We start from the raw sequence: 18294 nt of genomic DNA, 5'->3' as shown, positions 1-18294 counted from the left end.
AGGCACCCACCACTCTCTGTGGACAAAACTTCCCTCTCACATCTCCTTTGAAATTGCCGCCTCTCTATTTAAATACATGCCCTCAGGTATTGGACATTTCAACCTGCGTCTGTGTGCTCTATCTATGCCTGTCCTCTCGGATCGGCCTCTGCCGCTGCAGAGAATTCTCGGATACTGGGAATCTGGAGTAACACTGGGCTGCGACCTTGCCGAGTTCCTCACGCTTTCTGTGTGCAGCGTACTCGCTTCTCCCCGGCCCACGTGTTGTAGCCCCGCGTTACTCAGTGATGCGTGACTCCACTCGGCGTGATCTCCCCGACGGGTTACCCGCGTACCCTTCTTCCCGCACAACTCCCTCCATCGAGGCTGTTTCCCTCAGCATTTAGCGTTTGCTGCCTCGCAGTTTCACTGTCTCCGGGGCAGCAAGCGAGGCGAGAAGTGATTCGGGAGCAGGTGGGGGTGGGGGTGCGGGCTGGATCGGTCCGAATCGGCGTGCGGGTGCGAGTTGCCCCAGGTCGGGTGCGGGTCCGGGTCCGGGTCCGATCGCGGTGGGCCGGGCTCAGGACCGTGTTGTCGCCGGTGGGGTGTATCTTGACTGGAGTGCGGGTCCGGTCCGGACCGGACCGGGTCGTCCGGAGCGAGTACGGTACCTGTTTGCCGGATGCCGGTCGGTAACGGCTGTAGCCAGAGTCACTGCTGTCCGAGTCCTGCGCCATCGCCGTCGCTCCGCTCGCCACTGCTCATCGCTCACTTTTCTAAAGACGGACAAACCATTTCTGGTAAAAAAAAGCGCGGCCCCGCTTGGACTGGAATCCACGTGATTGTGGCGGAAACTGTGTCAGATGCGGCTGGGAAGCGAGTGAGCAAAAGCCCAGCAAAAATCCCGCGGTGACAGGGCGGAGGCGGCGCAGAAACTCAGCCAGGACAGACTTTCTCCCCTCCGCACTCCACCGGGAGCCCGTCTGTCAATTCCCCACCCCAGGCCCGGTCAACCCATTCCAACCCCGGGACCCCGTCAGTCCCAGTCTCCCCACATCCCCTCCATTTGGGAGTCCTTGTGCAGGATTCCCTCAAAGTTAACTTGCAAGTTGAGTCGGCGTTACCATTCATTTCCAGAAGTCTAGAATATTAAAGCGAGAATGCAATACTGAGTTTTTATAAGGCATCAGGCTGGGCTGAGCTTGCAGTGTTGAGATCAGATTATTTCAGAAGAGTTGTGCTGGCATTGGAGAGGGTTCAGAGGAGATTCACCAGAACGATCCCAGCAGCGTTTGATGGCTCTGCGCCTTTACTGGAGTTTAGAAGAATGGGTGGAGTGGGGGAGAGGGGAATCTCAGTGAAATCTTTAGAATATTGAAAGGCCTTGATAGAGTGGGTGTGGAGTGGATGTTCTCCATAGTGGGGAGTCTTGCACCACTTCAGAATAGAGGGAATTCCAAGGAGGTTATGGAGAATCTTTAGCCAGAGGGCAGAGAACATGTGGAATTCATTGCCACAGAGGGCTGTGGAGGTCATGTCATTGAGTACATTTAAAGCAGAGGTTGGTAGGTTATTGATTAATAAGGGGGACAAAGGATACAGGGAGAAGACAGGAGAATTGGGTTGAGGGAATAATAAATGGCCGAGCTGACTCAATGGGACATATGGCCTAATCTTGCTGCTATGTCTTCCGATCTGGTTGGTCTATACCCCTCCCAAAATCTGGTCAGTCCATCTCCAAGGGGATGCAGACATCACCCCAGGCCCACTCACCTCAGGAATGGAGGTGATGGGTGCAGGATAGCCTCTTCCTTCGGTCCAGACCTCTGCATCAGTGCAGCAGTTGCAGTGGTCAGCAGCTCCAGCCTCTGGGTCAATCACCCATGTCTCTGGATCAATGTGCAGACCCAGCCACCACAGATGAACAAGGTCCCTCATAGGAAACTCATCCAGAAGATTAAGGTGCATGGGATCCATAGTGAATTGGCCATTTGGAATCAGGTTTGGCTTGTTCATAGAAGGCTGAGAGCTGTGGTCAAAGGGACTTATTCTGTATGGAGCTAGTGTTGCACAGGGATCTGTTTTGGGACCTGTGCTACTTGTGATGTATATAAATGAGCTGGATGAAAATGTGGATGAGTGGGTTCAATGTACATTAATATATGTATAGTACGTATACAATACTATACACACAAGACCATAAGACACAGAAGTAGAATTAGGCCATTTGGCCCATCCAGTCTGCTTCAGCCTTTATCTTGAGATTCTTCTCCTTGTAAGCAGCCACAAAACAAAGAAACACAGTAGAACCCATGAACAAAGACCATCAAACACCCAATATGGAGCGAGAAAAAACTTGTGCAAACAACAAAGTAAGCAAATACTCAGATTCACAAAAGTGAGTTCACACCATGAAGTCAGTCACAGTCGATCCAGGAGCCCATTAATTTGTGACTGAGAAACAAGTAAACGTCAGGGAGCCCAGCCCTCTCTGGCCCTGACACGCTGACCTTTTCAACCTAGCCTGGCACTTAAATCGGCTAAACAACAGGCCTTTCCTTGCTCTTGGACTCTGACCCTGCCACATCATTACACTCTCAGACCTGAGACTTGCCACCTTAAATCAGCCCATACTCCGTCTTTTCCATTTGGCCCCGTGCTGAAATCAGTCAAATTATCAGCTTGTTCTTTGCTCTTGGGCCCTGTCTCTCAAGTCACCTCACCTCAGGTCTGCACTTTGAAACAGCTCCAAGCCTGCTCCAGCAATTTGCTCATTCCTTGCTCTCAGGCCTGGGTTTAGCCCATACTCACCACACTGCAACCATCCTGCTCCTTTGAGACTTCAGTTCACACCCCAAAAATACCAGGTTGTGGAGGCGGTTCAAAAGGGAAGTTACAGGTTATTGATTGCCATGATGTTTTCCAGAAAAAGTGTGATTAATAAAGTAATTAGTAGTTTTGTTTGTTGCCAGCAAGTTGTGGCTGTGTTCCACCAGCGCCATCTTATAGTGGGTTTGTAGATGGTACAAGGATTGGTGGTGTTGTGGACATGTAAGGATACAGCAAAGTATAGATTAGTTGCCGATATGGGCAGAGAAATGGTAGTGAAAGTTTAACCTGGCCAAATGCTAAGTGGTTTACTGCAAAGAGATGTACAATGCAAATGGCAAGACCACCTTTATTAAGCAGAGGGAGGGATCCTGAGTTTCAAGTGTACAGCTCGATGAAGCTGACTACACAGGATGATAGGGTGTGGCATCCTTGCCTTTATTGGTCGAGGAAATGAGTTGAAGTTTAGCTTTATGTCTAATACCAGGGGGCATACATTTAAGGTGAGTGTGAAAAGTTCAAAGGAGATGTGGGGTTATACGTTTGTATTTTCACACAGTGGGTTGTGGGGGCCTTGAATGTGCTGCCAGGGGTGGTTGTGGAGGCAAATACTATAGACATGTTTAAGAGGCTCTTAAACATGTGAATGTTCAGGGAACAAATGGACATGGATACTGTGCAGCTGAAAGGCTAAGTTCAGTTGTTTTTAATTACTACTTCAATTAATTTGGGACACAATGATGGGCTGAAGGGCCTGTTCCTATGCTGTACTATTCTATGTTCCAGAGGTCAAAGTCTCAGATTAAAGGTCCTGACTCCAAGGTCCAAATCTTCAGATCAAAGTTCCAGGAGCATAGGTCAGAGATCAAGACCTCAGGTCAATGGTCTAGATCACTATGTCAGAGGTTTATGATAAAGGCCACTAGATCTGAGGTCACAGCCCCAGGTGACTGGTCAGGCCCCCGGATTACCAGCATCATTGAATGATTTATCATCAGCAGCAGAAAGTGCAGGGAGTGGGGTAGGTGAGGGCAGAGAGCATGGAGTTCCCCAGCATCCTCACCTCTGTATGTGCTTTTGTGAGAACTGGGAGGAAGTCACTTCAAGTCCATATTGGGTTTCCCTCTTAACATTTACTGGAGCAGACACCAGGACTAACACTGAACAGAACACAGTCAAATCCACCACAATGCTGTGGCATTTTTAGAGAGAGTGACATTATCAATAGGAAAACTACTTTGCCAAATTCCTGTAGTCCTACTCCCCAGCTTGGACCACCTCCCTCAGATCTTGCCCACACTCATCCTTGCCTGGATGTGATTGCAGAACCATCCAGAACTGTCAGGTAAAGGACAATTCAGGTGACAATGGATGGACTTGTGCAGGTGATGACCAGTGCCGTTCCCCTCCATATACACCCCCACTGTGACCTCTCCCTTCCCCGCTGTAAGACTATAAGGATTAGGAGCAGAATTAAGCCATTCAACCCCTCGAAGTCTGCTCCACCATTCCATTATTACTGATCCAGGTTCCCACTCAAACCCATACAACTGCCTTTTTGCAAAAATCTTTGATGCCCTGACCATTCAGAAAACTATCAATTTTCACTTTACATATACCCATGGTCTTGATCTCCACAGCTTTCTGTGGCAGAGTGTTGTACAGGTTCACTACTCCCTGGCTAAAAAAAATGCTTCCTTGCCTCTATCGTAAAGGGTTGCCCCTCAATTTTGAGTCTGTGCCCTCTAGTTCTGGACATCCCAACTACGGGAAACATCCTCTCCACATTCACCCTGTCTAGTCCTTTCAACGTTCAGAAGGTTTCAATGAAAACCCCCCACATTCTTCAAAATTCCAGTGAATACAGGCCAAACGCTCCTCATATGTTAACCCCTTTTCCCAGAATCATCCTCGTGAACCTCCTCTGGACTCTCTCCAATGACAACACATCCTTTCTGAGATGTGGGGCCCAAAACTGTTGACAATATTCCACGTGCAGCCTGACTGATGTTTTACAAAGCCTCAGCATTATCTCCTTGCTTTTATATTCTATTCCTCTTGAAACGAATGCCAACATTGCAGTCTTCTTCTTTACCACAGACTCAACCCGTAAATTAACCTAGCAACACACACAAAATGCTGGAGGAACTCAGCAGGTCAGGCAGCATCTACAGAAAAGAGTACAATTGACATCTTGTGTCAAGACCCTTCAAAAGGACTGGAATGTCAACTGTACTGTTTTTCATAAATACTGCCCAGCCTGCTGAGTTCCTCCAGCATTTTGTGTGTGTTGTTCGGATCTCCAGCATCTGCAGATTTTCTTTTGTCTGTAAATTAACCTTCTGGAAGTCTTGCATGAGGACTCCTAAGTCACTTTGCACCTCTGATGTTTGAATTTTCTCCCCATTTGGATAATAGTCTGCACTTCTGTTCCTTTTACCAAAATGCATTATTATACATTTCCCAACACTGTATTCCATCTGCCAGATTTTTGTCCATTCTTCCAATCTGCCTGTCCTTCTGCAATAGTATTGCTTCCTCAGCACTACCTACCCCTCCATCTATCTTTAAATCATCTGCAAACTTTGTCACAAAGCCATCAATTCCATTATCTAAATCACTGAAAAGTAGCAGTCCCAATACTGACCCCTGAGTTACCAGTAGCCAACAAGAAAAGGCCCCCTTTATTCCCACTTGGTGCCTCCTGCCCGTCAACCATTCCTCTATCCACGCCAGTTTCATTCCTGTAATACCATAGGATTTTATCTTGTTAAGCAGCCTCATGTGTAGCACCCTATCAAACGCCTTCTGAAAATCCAAGTAAATGACATCCACTGCCTCTCCTTTGTCCACCCTGCTTGTTACTTCCTTGAAGAACTCTAACAGATTTGTCAGGCAAGATTTCCCTTTACAGAAACCATGCTGACTTTGACTTATTTAATTATTAGTCTCCAAGCACCCCAAAACCTCATCCTTAATAACAGACTCCAACACTTTCCCAACCACTGAGATTAGGCTAACTGGACTATGATTTCCTTTCATTTGCCTTCCTCCTTCTTAAAGAGTGGAATGACATTTGTAATCTTCCAGTCCTTTGAAACCATGCCAGAATCAAGAGATTCTTGAAAAATCATAACCAATGCATCTGCTGTTTCTTCAGCAACCCCTTTTAGAACTCTGGGATGTAGTCCACCTGGTCCAGGTGACTTTTTCATCTTAAGATCTTTGAGCTTGCCTAGCACTTTTTACTTTGTAATAGCAACGGCACTCACTCCTGCTTCCTGAAATCCATGGACCTCTGGCACACTGCTAGTGTCTTCCACAGTGAAGACAGATGCAAAGTACCCATTAAGTTCATCTGCAGTTTCTTTGTCCACCATTACTACCTCACCAGCATCATTTTCCAGTGGTCCAATATCAACTCTCACCTTTTTACTCTTTATATAACTTTAAAAAATGCTTTTAGTATCCTACTTTATGTTATTGGCTAGTTTACCTTCATATTTCATATTTTCCCTTCTTATGGCCTTTTAGTTGCCTTTTGTTGAATTTTTAAAATTTCCCAATCATCCAGCTTCCCTCTCAGTTTTGCTACCTTACACAGCCTTTCTTTGGCTTTTAAACAGTCGCTACCTTCCTTTGTCAGCCACAGTTGCCTACCTGGCCACTTGAGAATAACTTCTCCTGCACCTTGTGAACTATTCCCAGAAACTTCATCCACCTCTATTATCAGATGTCCTCTCCAGCTCCCTTTGCAATCTTAACCCCACATCTTGGCTACTATTTGGAGACCTATATATGGTTCCCATAATGGTTTTTCACCTTTGCAGTTTCTGAACTTCACCCACAAAGATTAAACATTCTCTGATCTTATGTCACCTCTGTCTTAAAATACAATTCCATCTTTTACCAACAGAGCCACACCACTGCTTATGCCTTCCGACCTGTCCTTTCGATACAAAGTATATTCTTTGATGTTAAGCTCCCAACTATGGCCTTCTTTCAGCCACGACTCAGTGATGCCCACAATGTCATACCGACCAATCTCTAATTGCGCCACAAGTTCTTCCACCTTATTCCAAATGCACCTTCATTCCTGCATTCTTTGCCCTTTTGAATTTTGTCTCTCTGGTACAATTTAACTCTTTGCTCTATCTGCATTTGTACCCAATCATTGGCTTGTCCTTCCTTACATTCATGTTACACAATCATCTACTTGTAAACCTGCTGGCCCATCCTCAGCTCTAACACTGATTTCCATCCCCCTGCCAGATTAGTTTAAACCACTGCCAACAGCTCTAGCAAACCTGATATTGGTCCCTCTCAGATTCAAGTGTAACCTGTCCCTTTTGTACAGAAGAGGTCCCAATTATCCAGAAATCTGAATCCCTGCTGCCTGCTCCAATTCTTCAGCTATGCATTTATATGCCACCACATTCTATTCCTATCCTCACCGTCACATGACACAGACAGCAATCCTGAGACAGACAATCCGGACAAGCCTGGTGGTTCTCCTGGAGGCTCCCATTGTGTGGGGGAGAGGGTACTTTCATGGTTCTGACTGTTAATTCCCCATTTTCTCCTAATTCCCTTTGATGGTGACACACCTGGTATAAGAACTCCGGCTTTGCACCCACTAGTTGCCAGATCATTGGTGTTGCCAGTGTGGTAATTAACGTTTCCCAGCCGCTTAGGATTGTGTGTTCTAAGTTTTGCTTCGATACCGAGATTTACCTGTGCAACTCAGTCTCTTCAAGTCAAGATAAGTTTTCCTATTCTACGCTCCGTGTCAAGATAAGTTCTGCTTGTCTCCTGCTTTCCTGCACTCCCTCCTGTTTGCCGTTCAACACTCACGCCCACACCTGCATCCTAACTCAACATCTGTGCCTGTGTCCTGCATTTGGGTTCGCCTCGTCTGTTGTAACACCTCCATTCCTTGTACACCATGACCGTCACCTCCCCTCTCCATACACCCTGACTAGTCACCTCCCCTCCCATTCCCTTCCCCTCCCTGTGCACCCTGCCCCCTCCGCTCCCCATGCACGCTGTCCCCCTCCTCTCCCCATATACCCTGACCGGTCACCTTCCCTCTCATCCCTGTACAATCTATCATCTCCCCTCCCCATGCACCCAGATCCCCCTCCCCTCCCTGTACACCCTGACCAGTCTCCTCCCCTCCCATCCCCGTACACCCTGACCCCCCTCCCCTCCCCATATACCATGCCTGAGCTGTGCACCCATTGAGAACTGAGAAGACCAGTGCTGTTGCTCCACGCCACATCTCTTTATCAGCCGGCCTCACACTGGAACTAATGTTTGATTTGAAACCCGCTGCAGCAGAACGGATTTTCACTTTCTCTTTTATGACTCCTCTCAGCTTTCTGTGAACTTCCTGTTGTGCTGCTCCCAGCCTGTCTGTGACTAGGTCTTAGTCCTGGAGAAAGAGTGTAACCTGTGCCTTTTATTCGTCCTTGTGAATCACATGCACTATTTTCTTTGCTCTTCTGTCATAAAACTCACCATTAACAATTCCATAAACACAAGAGATTCTGCAGATGCTGGAAATCCAGAACAACACATACAGGATACCAAGGGAACTCAGCAGGTCAGGCTGAATCTTTGGAGACGAATAAACAATTGATGTTTCCCATCGAGACCCTTCATCATAACTGCTCTCCAATTCAATGATTCACACTGGCTCTCTGACCTGTCCTGGGGAACCTGATTATAAATTCTCACCAATCCAGAACTCAACTGCATGCTCCATTGCTGGTACTCCAGAGGAACCCTCTCCTCAGTGAGGACCGATCTAGGGTCTGGGGTCTTTGACCAGATCTGTGGTGGAGTAGATCTCCATGCTGGTTTGTGATCAGACCCACCTGTCCCCTTCCAGCCCTTTTCCTGTTCAGCTATCCTTTCACTGCCACTTGTCTCTGCTCACTTGAGTAACAGACACAAAATGCTGGAGGAACTCAGCAAGTCTGGCAGCATCTATGGAAAGGAATAAGTCAATGCTTCAAGACAAGACTCTTCATCGGTACTGGGCTCCAACTCAATTCCTGTTTCAGCTCCTGTAATCTGTCCAGTTCCCACTCTGACACTTTTTGTCCTGTTCTGTTTCACTCTCTGACCCTTTAATCATGTTCCACCTTTAACCACTCCCCCCTCCCTCAGGTGGACAGACCCACATCGAATCCAGAGAGTGAAGCAAACTGACTTCAGTGGTTGGGAAGATGTTGGAGTCAGTTATTAAGGGTGAGTTCTCAGGGTACTTGGAGGCACATGATAAAATAGGCCATAGTCAGCATGGTTCCCTGCCTGACAAATCTGTTAGAATTCTTTGAAGAAACAACAAGGAAGATAGAGAAAGCAGAATTAGTTGATGTTGTGTACTTGGATTTTCAGAAGCCTCTTGACAAGGTCCCACACATGAGGCTTCTTAACAAGCATGAGCTCATGTTATTACAGGAAAGCATGAATAAACTATTGGCTGATTGGCAGGAGGGAATGAGTGGGAATAATGGGAGTCATTTCTGGTTGGCTGCTGGTGACTAATGGTGTTCCACAGGGGTCTGTGTTGGGACCGATTCTTTTTACGTTATATGTCAATGATTTGGATGATGAAATTGATAGCTTTGGGGCCAAGTTTGTGGATGATACAAAAATAAGTGGAGGGGTAGGTAGTTTTGAGGAAGTAGAGAGGCTGCAGAAGGATTAGACAGATTAGGAGAAAGGACAAAGAAATGACAGATGGAATACAATGTCAGGAAGTGTATGGTCATGCACTTTGGTAGAAGAAACAAAAGGGTTGAAAAAAGGCAAATGGAATGTTGGCCTTCATTGCTAGAGGGATTGAACTCAAGAGCAGGGAGGTCATGCTGCAACTATACAGGGTACAGGTGAGGCTGCACCTGGAGTACTGTGTGCAGTTCTGGTCTCCATACTTGGGGAAGGATATACTGGCTTTGGAGGTGGTGCAGAGGAGGTTCACCAGGCTGATTCCAGAGATAAGGGGGTTAGATTACAAGGAAAGATTGAGTTGTCTGGCATTGTACTTGCTGGACTTCAGAAGAATGAGAGGAGATCTTACAGAAGCATATAAAATTATGAAAGGGATAGATAAGGTAGAGGCAGGAAAGTTGTTTTCACTGGTAGGTGAGACAAGAACTAGGGAACAGCCTCAAGATTTTGGCGAGTAGATATAGGCCAGAGCTAAGGAGGAACTGCTTTTCTCAAAGGCTGATGAACCTGTGGAATTCTCTGCCCAATGAAGCAGAGGAGGCTACCTCAGTAAATATATTTAACACAAGGTTGGGTGGATTTTGCATAGTAGGGGAATTGAGAGTTATGGGGAAAAGGTAGGTAGGTGGAGATGAGTCCATGGCCAAATCAGCCATGATATTGAATGGCGGGGCAGGCTCGATAGGCCAGATGGCCGACTCCTGCTCCTATTCCTTATGTTCTTATGACTATTTTCTAAATGGAGAAAAAAATACAAAAAACTAGGACACAAAGGGACTTGGGAGTCCTTGTGCAGGATTCCCTAAAAGTTAATTTGCAGGTTGAGTCAGTGGTGAGGAAGGCAAATGCAATGTTAGCATTCATTTCAAGAGAACTAGAATATAAAAGCAAGGATATGATGTAGAAACTTTATAAAGCAAAGGTGAGGCCTCACTTGGAGTATCATGAGCAGGTTTGGCCCCTTGTCTTAGAAAGGATGTGCTGAAACTGGAGAGGGTTCAAAGGAGGCTCACGAAAATGATTCCAGGATTGAATGGCTTGTCGTATGAAGAGTGTTTGATGGCTCTGGGCCTGTATTCACTAGAATTCAGGAGAATGAGATGTTACCTCATTGAAACATGTCGAATGGTGAAAGGCCTTGATAGTTGATGTGGAGAAAATGTTTCCTATGACAGGAGAGTCTAAGCCTCAGAATAGAGGGGCATTCTTTTAGAATGGAGATGAGGAGGAATTTCTTTAGCTAGAGAATAGTGAATCTGTGGAGGCCAAATCTTCATGGAAACATAGAAAGCCTACAGCACAATACAGGCCCTTTGGCCCACAAAGCTGTGCCAAACATGTCCCTACCTTAGAACTACCTAGACTTTACCCAAAACCCTCTATTTTCCTAAGCGCCATGTAGCCATCCAGGAGTCTCTTAAAAGACTCTCGTTTCTGCCTCCACCCCTGTCACCGGCAGCCCATTTCATGTACTCACCATCCTCTGCGTAAAAAAAACTTACCCCCGATATCTCCTCCGTAACAACTTCCAAGCATCTTAAAACTGTGCCCTCTCATGCTAGCCATTTAAGCCCTAGGAAAAAGCCTCTGACTAGCCACACAATCAATGCCTCATGTCATCTGTCAGTTAGCCTTTAGGGAATCCTACATGAGCACTCTTTTGCCACCGCCTTCTGCTTCTTGTCACGTTACACTTGAATCCAGTTTGGCAGCCTACCCTGGAAGCCATGGGCCCTGTGTTGTTGGACAGGGCCCACTGAAACCCACATGAACCACATCATCCACAGGGCCCTGATCAGTGTCTCCTGTTACTTACTGAAACTCCAGACTGCATCTCCCAGTCATGTAGTGTTGACAATCCCTTATCAACTCTGAGCAGAATTGTTTCCTTAACACCATCTCTCTGAGAGTTAACACAGATAGAGTTAATGGATTAATTCCTGCTGATGTCACAGAACCTAGACAGGCCCTTCAGCCCACACTGTTGTACCGACCTATAAAAAGACTTACTCCACAATCAAACAAACAGTGCCCTCCTACACAACCCAAACACATTTTCTTTTCCATCTGTATCCCCCCCAGTCCGTCATTGTCCTCACAGTCCGTCCATATCCAAGATGGCGGTGTGACACAGCTTGCAGCAGCCACTCCAGAGCTGATTATCTGTTATTTGTGAAGTGGGGTGCCATGCGCAATCATAATCGGATGGAAAACGGACATGGGAGCACAGAGGAACATCTGAAAATCTCCAGGAAGACCTCCTTCGTTGCTGCTGTGAGGTCCAGGTCTCTGCCGGGAAGAACAGGCCCCCAGTCCTCGGGGTCGTGTTGCCGATGGCCGTTGGCGGGGCCGTCTTAATATGCTCGGCAGAGGATGGTGCTCGGAGAAGCTGTGCCGGAGGGGATGGTCGGAGGCTCAGAGGTTCGACGGACTTGGAGTCCACTGCGGTCAGGTCATTTTCATTGTGTGCTGCGTCTGTGAGGCTGAGTCAGTCGGCGCAGTGGAAGTCCATAGGGGGGGTATTCCTTTCTGCTGCCGGCGTGGGATGGTGAGTCTGTCGGGACCCCGAGGACGTGTGGAAACTGTGTGGTGGTTTCTTTCGAACTTATAGTCTTTTAACATCTTTGGACTATTTTTACTGTGCCCATGGTCTGTTTTTTTTTTATCAATTATGCTATTGTTTGCACTGTTGTAACTATGTGGTTTTGTGCAGGTCTTGTAGCTTTAGTTTTTGGTCTTGTTTGTCTTTCCGGGGAAGGCGCTAAGATGGTATCGCTATATTAATATGCAGCAGCCTCTCCGGACTCTGGATTGGGGATTGCCAAAGGTTACGTGGATTTTCTGGTGTAGTCTGCTTTGTCATATGCTTTTATGATATCATTCTGGAGGAACATCGTCTCATTTTTTAACTGCATTGCATTTGTGGTTTTTAAATGACAATAAACGGAATCTGAATCTGAATATCCCTGCAGTCCATCAGTATCCCCCCAATCCATTCCCCCCCCCCCCGTCCGTCCATCCGTACTTCCTCAGTGTATCCGTATCCCTGCTGTAAGTGGACCACATTTGACACTGGGAGGCCCAGCACACAAAGTGGCCCTTCCGTCAGCTATCTCCTTATTGACTGAGGATCCGTGGTTGTATTGGGGTCAGGACATGGATGAGGATGGGGTAGAATATCAGTGTAGTTCTGAGAACTGGAACAGGCCAGGTCAGTAAGATCATGGCTGATCTCGCTGTGGACTCAGCTCCATCTACCTGCCCTTTCCCCAGTAGCTCAGGTATGATAAGTAAGAGCCCACTGACACTGGGAGAGAGAGGGTGAAATGAGCAGATTCAGGTAAGGCTGGTCTCTTTGGGCTGTGCAAGTACAGAAAGCCTCGGTGTCAGAGGCCTAAGCTCAGTTGCAATTAAAAAGACGGTAGGGTCAAGTGGAGTGGCCATTGTTTGAATGAGTGTGGAGCTGCAGTGTGATCAGGAAAAGGCACAGTTAGGAAGAGGTAAGTGTTTTTCTTGTTTAGTACAAACTAGTCAGGATGGAACGCTCCTCCTGTCAGATGTGGGAATTCAGGATACCTGACGGTTTCCCTGATGACTACATCTATGGGAGGTGCGCCAACTTCAGTGCCTGACTGATCAGGTTAAGGAATTGGAGCTGGTCTCGGATGGACTCCAGATCATTCCCTTCAGAAACAAGTGTACCTGTTTGGATACTGCTGGGGTATGACCCATCAGCCAGGCTGGTGGCACTATGGCTGGCTCTGAGGCTCGACGGAAAGTCAGGCTGTGTGGTACGTACAGGGAGCTCAGTAGTTCAGGGGACAGAAAGGAGATTCTGTGGCCACAAAAGGGGCCCCAGGTTTGCTGTTTCCTCCTTTGTGCTGGGGTCCAGGGTGTATGAAAGCAGCTGCAGGATATTCTCAAGGGGAGAGAACAGCCAGGGGTCATGGTGTGTGGCACCAAAGACATAGGCAAAGGGGAAGAGATCCTGCACACTGAATTAGGAAAGAGGCTGGAGAAGGACCTCCAAGGCTGTAATCTCTGGATTATTCCCTGTGCCATGGGCCAATGCAGGTGGGAAGGGGTTGATAACACGGATGAATGTGTGGCTGCGGAAATGGTGCAGAGGACAGGGTTTCAAGTTCTTGGATCATTGGAACCTTTTCTGGGGAAGGGGTGACCTGTACAAGTGGGATGGGTTACACCTGTACTGGAAGGGAACCAGTATCCTAGCTGGGAGGTTTGATGATGGTACTCGGGAGAATTTAAATTAGATTTGCAAAGGGCTGGGAACTGGAGCCTCAGATCGGTAAGGGAAGGGTCAGACCAGAAAGCAGATGTCACGGAAAGTACTGAAAAGTCAAACTGAAACAACAGGTGTGATAGTTTGAAGTGTGTATACTTTAATGCTATAATATTATGGGTGAGGGTGATGAACTTAGAGTATGGATCAGCTGCTGGAACTACGATTTTGTAGCTATTAGTGAAACTTGCTTGAGAGAGAGACAGGAATGGGTGATTACCATACCCCCAGGTTTTCAAAGTTTTAGAGAAGATAGAGGAGGAGGGTCCGGATGGTCTGCATCCGAGGGTTCTAAAAGAGGTGGCTCAGGAAATTGCGGATGCATTGGTAATCATTTTCCAATGTTCCTTAGATTCAGGATCAGTTCCTGAAGATTGGAGAGTGGCTAATGTTGTCCCACTTTTCAAGAAGGGAGGGAAGGAGAAAACGGAGAACTATCGCCCTGTTAGCCTAACGTCAGTCGTGGGGAAGATGCTTGAGTCCATTATTAAGGACGAAATAGTGGCACATCTTGATGGCAGTAATAGAATTAGGCCGAGCCTGCATGGATTTATCAAGGGCAAATCATGCTTGACTAATCTGTTGGAGTTTTTTGAGGGTGTAACAAGGATGTTAGACGAGGGTAAGCCAGTGGATGTTGTGTACCTAGAATTTCAGAAGGCATTCGATAAGGTGCCACATAGAAGATTGGTGAGTAAAATCAGAGCTCATGGCATTGGGGGCAGGGTTTCAACATGGATAGAAAATTGGTTGGCAGATAGAAAGCAAAGGGTAGCAGTGAATGGGTGTTGCTCGGACTGGCTGGAGGTGACTAGTGGGGTACCACAGGGCTCTGTATTGGGACCACAGCTCTTTACGATTTATGTCAATGATTTAGATGAGGGCATTGATAACTATATCAGCAAGTTTGCTGACGATACTAAACTGGGTGGCAGTGTGACATGCGAAGAGGACGTTAGGACAATACAGGGAGACTTGAATAGGCTGGGTGAGTGGACAGATACTTGGCAGATGTCATTCAATGTGAATAAATGTGAAGTTATCCACTTTGGAAGCAGGAACAAGAGGGCAGAGTATTATCTGAACGGTGTAGAGTTAGGTAAGGGAGAAATGCAAAGAGACCTAGGAGTCCTAGTTCATCAGTCAATGAAGGTGAATGAGCAAGTGCAACAGGCAGTGAAGAGGGCAAATGGAATGTTGGCCTTTATTACAAGGGGAATTGAGTACAAGAGCAAGGATGTCCTTTTGCATTTGTACAGGGCCCTGGTGAGACCACACCTGGAATATTGTGTACAGTTTTGGTCTCCAGGTTTAAGGAAGGACATTCTGGCAATTGAGGAAGTGCAGCGTAGATTCACTAGGTTGATTCCTGGGATGGCAGGGCTGTCTTACGCAGAGAGATTGGAGAGATTGGGCTTGTACACACTGGAATTGAGGAGATTGAGAGGGGATCTGATTGAAACGTTTAAGATAATTAAAGGATTTGATAGGATTGAGGCAGGAAATATGTTCCAGATGTTGGGAGAGTCCAATACCAGAGGGCATGGATTGAGAATAAGAGGTCAGTTATTTAAAACAGAGTTGAGGAAGAGCTTCTTCTCCCAGAGAGTTGTGGAGGTGTGGAATGCACTGCCTCGGAAGACAGTGGAGGCCAATTCTCTGGATGCTTTCAAGAAGGAGCTAGATAGATATCTGATGGATAGGGGAATCAAGGGATATGGGGACAAGGCAGGGACTGGGTATTGCTAGTGAATGATCAGCCATGATCTCAGAATGGCGGTGCAGACTCGAGGGGCCGAATGGTCTACTTCTGCACCTATTGTCTATTGTAAAAGAGGGAGGAGAGGTACACTACCTATCAGGGACAATATCACAGCTGCACTTGGGAGAAATAATGGAAGGTCAGACACAGAGTCCATTTGGGTGGAACTCAGGAATAGGAAGGGTGCATCACACTGGTGGGATTATACTGCAGACCCCCAATAGCCACTGGGACATTGAGGAACAGATATGTAATCAGATTAAGGAAATGTGTAAAAATAAAAGGGTTATTGTCATAGGGGATTTCAACTTTCCTAATATAAACTGGGACCTTCTTAGTGCAAGGGGCTTAAATAGGGCAGAATTTGTTAAGTGCATTTAGGAAGGTTTCTTAAATCAATATGTGGATGGTCCAACGAGAGGAGGGGTCGTAGTGTACCTGGTGCTGGGTAATGAGTCTGGCTGGGAGACTGATCTTTCAGTGGGTGAACATTTAGGGAACAGTGACCGCAACTCCTTAACTTTCAGGATAGCTATAGCTAAGGATAGGTATGGTCTTTGTCGGAAAGGCTTAAACTGGAGTAGGGCAATTATGAGAGTATTAGGCAGGAACTAAGAGACGTTAATTGGGAAAACCTCTTCTCTGACAAGACCACATCAGACATGTGGAGGGTGTTTAAAGATCAATTGCACAGAGTCTGGGAAAGGTATGTTCCTGTTAGAGGGAAAGACAGGAATGGAAAGATAAGAAAACCCTGGATGAGTAGAGAGGTGATGAATTTAGTCAAGAAGAAAAAGCAACAGTACAGACCCTTCGGCCCACAATTTTGTGCCAACCCTCAAACCCTGCCTCCCATATAACCCCCCACCTTAAATTCCTCCATATACCTGTCTAGTAGTCTCTTAAACTTCACTAATGTATCTGCCTCCACCACTGACTCAGGCAGTGCATTCCACGCACCAACCACTCTCTGAGTGAAAAACCTTCCCCTAATATCCCCCTTCAACTTCCCTCCCTTTACCTTAAAGCCATGTCCTCTTGTACTGAGCAGTGGTGCCCTGGGGAAGAGGTGCTGGCTGTCCACTCTGCCTATTCCTCTTAATATCTTGTACACCTCTATCATGTCTCCTCTCATCCTCCTTCTCTCCAAAGAGTAAAGCCCTAGCTCCCTTAATCTCTGATCATAATCCATACTCTCTAAACCAGGCAGCATCCTGGTAAATCTCCTCTGTACCCTTTCCAATGCTTCCACATCCTTCCTACAGTGAGGCAACCAGAACTGGACACAGTACTCCAAGTGTGACCCAACCAGAGTTTTATAGAGCTGCATCATTACATCGCGTCTCTTAAACTCGATCCCTCGACTTATGAAAGCCAGCACCCCATAAGCTTTCTTAACTACCCTATCTACCTGTGAGGCAACTTTCAGGGATCCGTGGACACGTACCCCCAGATCCTTCTGCTCCTCCACACTATCAAGTATCCTGCCATTTACTCTGTACTCTGCCTTGGAGTTTGTCCTTCCAAAGTGTACCACCTCACACTTCTTGATCATAGGATCAAGCAAAACACATGAGGAGAATAAAGAAGCCAGAAAAGAACTAAAGGGAATGAGGAAAGCCAGGAGGGGGCAGGAAAAGCCCTTGGCAAGTAGGGTTAAGGTGAATCCCAGGGTATTTTATACATACTTCAAGAGCAAGAGGATAACTAGGGAGAGGATAGGACCACTTGAGGATAAAGGGAGGAACATTTGCTTGGATGCAGAGAATGTGAGTGAGGTACTTACTGAGTACTTTGGCTCAGTATTTACCAAGGAAAAGGATATGGAGGACCAGGAGATCAGTGCTGAGTTAGGGCATTTAGAGATCAAGGAGGACAAAATGTTGGGCCTCCTAATGAGTTTTAAGACAGATAAGTCCCCAGACCCTGATGGGATTTATTGAAGGAGGCAAGAGATGAGATTGCAGGGGCCTTGACCAGCATCTTTGTGTCCTCTCTAGCCACAGGCGAGGTCCCGGAGTACTTGAGAGTGGCTAATGTTGTACCTTTATTTAAGAGGGGAACAAGGGAAAATCCTGCGAACTATAGACCGGTGAGTCTCACGTCAGCTGTAGGGAAATTGCTGGACAAAATTCTTGGGGATGAGATATCTCAGCATTTGGAAACCCGTGGTCTGATTAGGGAGAGCCAGTACGGCTTTGCGAATGGCAACCAACCAACTTGTTTGAATATTTTGATGAGGGTAGGACAGTGAATATTGTCTATGTGAATTTTAGTAAGACATTTGATGAAGTCCCTCATGGGAGGCAAATCTGTAAGATTAAGCTGCATGGGATCTGTGGTGAATCAGCTGTTTGTTTTCAGAACTGGCTGGCGCATAGAAGATAGAGGGTAGTGGTTGAAAGGATTTAGTTGAGCTGGAGGTCTGTAATTAGTGGTGTTCCACAAAGATCTGTGCTATGATCTCTGCTATTTCTGATGTATATAAATCACCTGGATGAAAATGCTGATGGGTGGGGTGTTAGTAAATTTGCAGATGATACCAAGCTTGTGGAGTGGGGGATAGTGTAGAAGACTGTCAAAGAATGATAAGGACTGACAAATGGCAGATGGAGTTTGACCCAGATAAACGTGAGGTGTTCCACCTTGGTAGGGCAAATGCAAGGAGACAGTACAGTAT

At 46.7% G+C, this 18294-nt stretch overlaps 1 protein-coding gene across 1 annotated transcript in view; it reads right to left on the bottom strand.

The window, feature by feature from the left end:
• batf (basic leucine zipper transcription factor, ATF-like) overlaps window positions 1–8334 on the bottom strand; it is a 21943-nt gene extending 13609 nt beyond the window's left edge. Inside the window, exons 1-2 of the mRNA XM_059963113.1 lie at window positions 8028–8334; window positions 651–755 (exon numbers count right to left, since the gene is read on the bottom strand). Of these exons, the coding sequence (XP_059819096.1) occupies window positions 651–716 (66 nt within the window). The 5' untranslated portion in view covers window positions 717–755; window positions 8028–8334. The remainder of the gene's footprint in view (window positions 1–650; window positions 756–8027) is intronic.
• Window positions 8335–18294: the final 9960 nt, after the last annotated feature.

Source organism: Hypanus sabinus, chromosome 2, assembly GCF_030144855.1.
Source record: "Hypanus sabinus isolate sHypSab1 chromosome 2, sHypSab1.hap1, whole genome shotgun sequence".
NCBI lineage: Eukaryota > Metazoa > Chordata > Chondrichthyes > Myliobatiformes > Dasyatidae > Hypanus > Hypanus sabinus.
The sequence above is the reverse complement of the archived record's forward strand: the minus strand, read 5'-3'. Positions and strand labels throughout refer to the sequence as shown.